General features: G+C 34.2%; 1 protein-coding gene across 1 annotated transcript; it reads left to right on the top strand.

Moving 5' to 3' along the window:
• Window positions 1-6: 6 nt before the first annotated feature.
• LOC120594039 (olfactory receptor 147-like) lies at window positions 7-903 on the top strand (the record flags this gene model as incomplete). Its single annotated transcript, XM_039852070.1, has 1 exon — window positions 7-903. A coding segment is annotated over one exon (897 nt), but the record flags the coding sequence as incomplete, so codon positions are not given.
• Between the last annotated feature and the right edge of the window lie 3,286 nt (window positions 904-4,189).

Raw genomic sequence — 4,189 nt, forward strand, 5'->3', positions numbered from 1 at the left:
GAATTCATTCTCATGGGTTTAACAGACCAACCAGAGCTCCAACTCCCCCTGTTCTTCCTGTTTCTAGTAATGTATGTGGTTACTGTGTTGGGAAATTTGGGTCTGGTAATTCTAATTGTACTGAATTCACACCTACACACTCCCATGTACTTTTTCCTCTTTAACTTGTCTTTCATAGACCTCTGTTACTCTTCTGTGTTTACACCCAAAATGCTGATTAACTTCATTTCACAGAAGAATATTATCTCCTACATGGGGTGCATGATCCAGCTCTACTTTTTCTGCTTTTTTGCTATTTCTGAATGTTATGTGCTGACATCAATGGCTTATGATCGCTATGTGGCCATCTGTAACCCACTTTTGTATAACTACGTCATGTCACCTAAAGTGTGCTCCAATATTATACTTAGCTCATACTTGATGGCGTTTTTCTGTTCTATGGCCCACACTGGATGCATGCTGAGACTGACTTTCTGTGATGTGAACACCATCAACCACTATTTGTGTGACATCCTCCCCATGCTCCAGCTCTCTTGTACCAGCACGTACATCAACGAGCTTGTAGTTTTCATTTTGGTAAGCGTTAACATCACTGTGACCAGTCTCACCCTCTTTGTCTCTTATGGCTTCATCATCTCTAGCATCCTACGCATCAGCTCCATGGAGGGCAGGTCGAAAGCCTTCAGCACCTGCAGTTCCCACATACTTGCTATATTTCTCTTCTTTGGATCAGGTGCATTTATGTATATCCAACCATCTTCTGCTGGATCTCTGGATGAGAAAAAAATCTCTTCTGTCTTTTACACCAATATAGTTCCCATGATGAATCCTTTAATCTACAGCCTGAGAAACAAAGATGTTAGAATTGCCTTGATAAAAACTCTAAATAGGAGAAAATTTTGATTGGAAATAGTTTTGTGTGTGTGTGTGCGCGCGCGCAGTTAGTCACAGGACATGGAGATTCATTGTGTTTAATTTTAATTAAGAGTTTTATTGTCAACCTTCGATTCTATTTATCATGTTGAAAGAAATTTTAGTCTTCTCTCAATAATTTATTTGCACTTTTTGAGAGTAGGTCTTCTCTTTTTTCTCATCATTTGCACAACTTATTTTCCTCATTTTTTTCACATTTAATAAAAATTTTTAAAAGAATTTATTATTTTCTGATTTTTATTTATCATTTTGAACATGTATTTTTCTCTCTGGAAATAGAAGACTGGTTTTCAATCAAATCAAGGAACATATGGTGACATAATGGCATGGGGATGTCTATCTGCCATTTGCCATTGGAACCGCAATTCGAACAATGTGTTTCTACTCCCATTTTTACACCTTGCACTGAGCAAGAACATGTTTGCTTTAATGTCAGACATGAAAAATTCCATAGAAACTGTCAAGTGTAGCCCAGTTTCCACGGGTAGACACAAAGCATTATGGTTTCTTTGCCACAGAGTTTTCTTACCCCTGCACACTCAACACATTGTATAACAGACTGCCAAAATATTTATTTACAGATGGGAAAGTAAAGCTCGGAGTGGTTAATGATTTATTTACAGTCATATATCTTAATTTAAAAAATCTAAACTACATCTTATTCTTCTGATATTAAGCCTACTACTCTTTCTAGTATACTTTGTTTCTCTGTATTTTATTATTTTTGTTGAGTAATCTTGGAATATGAGAAAACAATACTCAATTGAAAGTTGATTTCGCTTTGTTCCAGGATCATATATGAATTATTCATTCTTATTTTAGTTAAGAAAACTGTTTGTTGCTTCCTTTTGTTGGGAAAATTGAGAACTTTTGTGCTAAAATAGCTGGGAAAGATTGACTCAATTAAGAAAGTACATTTTCCACAATTTTATAAAAAATGAATTTGGAATATTTGCAAGTTTTTGTAATTCTAAGAATGAGGTATAAAAGAGAAAGGAGCCAAGAACATGTAATTAGCTCAGGACTCAACAAGACACATGACCAATAAATAAATTCTTTTGTTTAGGGAGTGATCATAAGGATTTAGAATATAGAGATATGTGCAGGATGTTGACTTATGGTTTAAATAACTACTCATACCTCATCCCTTTATCTTAAAATCGATATGCTTTATTTTCACTTAATAATTCTACTTATAAAAATAGTTGATCTCGGTTGTAGTTTTTTTTTTTTATACTTATTTATTTACTATCCTTTGATAAAGCTATCTTTATTGAGAAGGAAATGTATCTAAATTGACAAGAAATATCTATGCTTTGGAGGAACCTTGTAGACATTGTAGAGGTGCGTGCACTCTGTTGTGTATTTTATCACTATTTGAGGTGGCTAAAATTGTCTCTTAAGATGTGGTCACTAACCCTTATTTGAGGCCACAAACTATAAATTAATTTTGTTTCATCTTTACCAAATATAAACTTTTTTTCTCAAATTAGGATCTATTCTTTCAGATTATTGAAAACTATGTAAATATCTAAATAGAGCTTGTAAAATTTAAGTGTGACAAAGTTATGAAAGGGGCAACTTGATTATAGCTTTTAGTCAGGAACTTAAGCTCTATGTGTCTACTGGACTTCTCTCAAAGGAAGGAAATCAAGCTAGGATGTTTTGCATGTACAATTTAGAGTTATTCCTTGTAGTTATGTGAATGGCACTAAAGAAGCTATGAGAACATTATGATTCTATTGAATTTGTACAACTAAGAGTCAAACCGGTAAGGCTTGGGATCTGCCTGTGTCTGTGGACTGAGAAGCAGATAGTTCTAAGCTAGTGTAAAATCTTGGATTTTCTAAGCTGTAACAGAAAACGGTCTTCCTGATCAAGGATCAAAATGAAAGTTTCCAATTACATCCTAAATTTGTTTAACGTAAACTTTCTCAAAGCTCACTGTTATTGTTGCTCAGGCTCAGTTTGAAATGAGCATGATCAGGGTGCATTATGATAAAGGCTAATAAAAGGGGTTTTGAGTTCCATACCTCTTTAATTCCTGAACCCCAAACTTTATCGAACTCTATTTTCCATTCCACTTTACACTGCATACACACACATACACACAGTCTTCAAGTCTTATATTTTATAAGATCACTTACTAACATTAATTGCATGGCATGCAATGTACTTTTAACCTTTGTAAGCACATTCAGGTAGATGGTTCCTAGTTTCAGCTCCTAAGAGGCAGGCCTGAGCAGAAAGTACTTGCAGGATCCAGCAAAAAAATTGCTTATTGCTTCAATAATTCATTTGCTTATGTAAAGACAAAACAAAGCGCAACACACATTTTTTACCTGCTAAGTGCCTGGCAATGTGTGGCAATGTGTTATGCCATAGTCATAAATACAGCAGCCTAACGGAAACCCATAAAATTGATTTTTCATAATGCAACATAGTAGAATGACATTTTTCATGTGGATGTATGCACGTTTACCAATTTCAGAATTGGTCTTTTATGGTTACAATTAGTCTTGAAAATTGATTGTCAGCAAATGCTCATGTTGGAGACAGACATGATATTTTTTCTCTAAGTCTGGATCAGTTGGTATTCTCTGTAGCATTGGGACATGTATTATATATTTAGTTTAGCATCACATGAGGTAGGTGAATTATATGCAAGGCTCTGTGGTACAAAATGTATACCTTTGAACATTAAAATTACTCTCAGTATGGGGACATTTTACATTCTGATGCAGAGATTTCCATCTTCCTCAGTGAGTGGAACCACCAAAGGATGTTCAACATTTCTTGACATAAAATTGAATTAACCCACTTCAAATATTAATATAGAGATATGTGCAGGGTGTTACAATTGCTCTTAGAAGTAATTTTGGTATTTTCTACACTCTCACATCTGTCTGTCATCTGTTCCTAAGTGAAGAACTGTGAGCTAAATAAGAAAGAGAATCTTAGCTCCCATTTTACCAATGATGAAACTGATGCTCAGAGATGTTCACAGCTTGTTCCATTTTACAGTTTATAAATTGTAGAGCTAAGATTGGGACTTAAGTTTTTTGATTCTAAATCTATCACAGTATTTTTTTATTATTATTATTAGATAAAATTTAACATACTTTTGAAAGTCTCTGAAATATGAATAATGACTTTATTATTAAAAATGTCTCAGAATACAAATAAAAGCAAAGTATCAAATAAGGAAAATATCCAGCAAGAACTCCATAAACCTGGCTTTCTATTCTGTTCCTTT

This window comes from Pteropus medius, unplaced genomic scaffold (genome assembly GCF_902729225.1).
Source record: "Pteropus medius unplaced genomic scaffold, Ma_sr-lr_union100, whole genome shotgun sequence".
NCBI lineage: Eukaryota > Metazoa > Chordata > Mammalia > Chiroptera > Pteropodidae > Pteropus > Pteropus medius.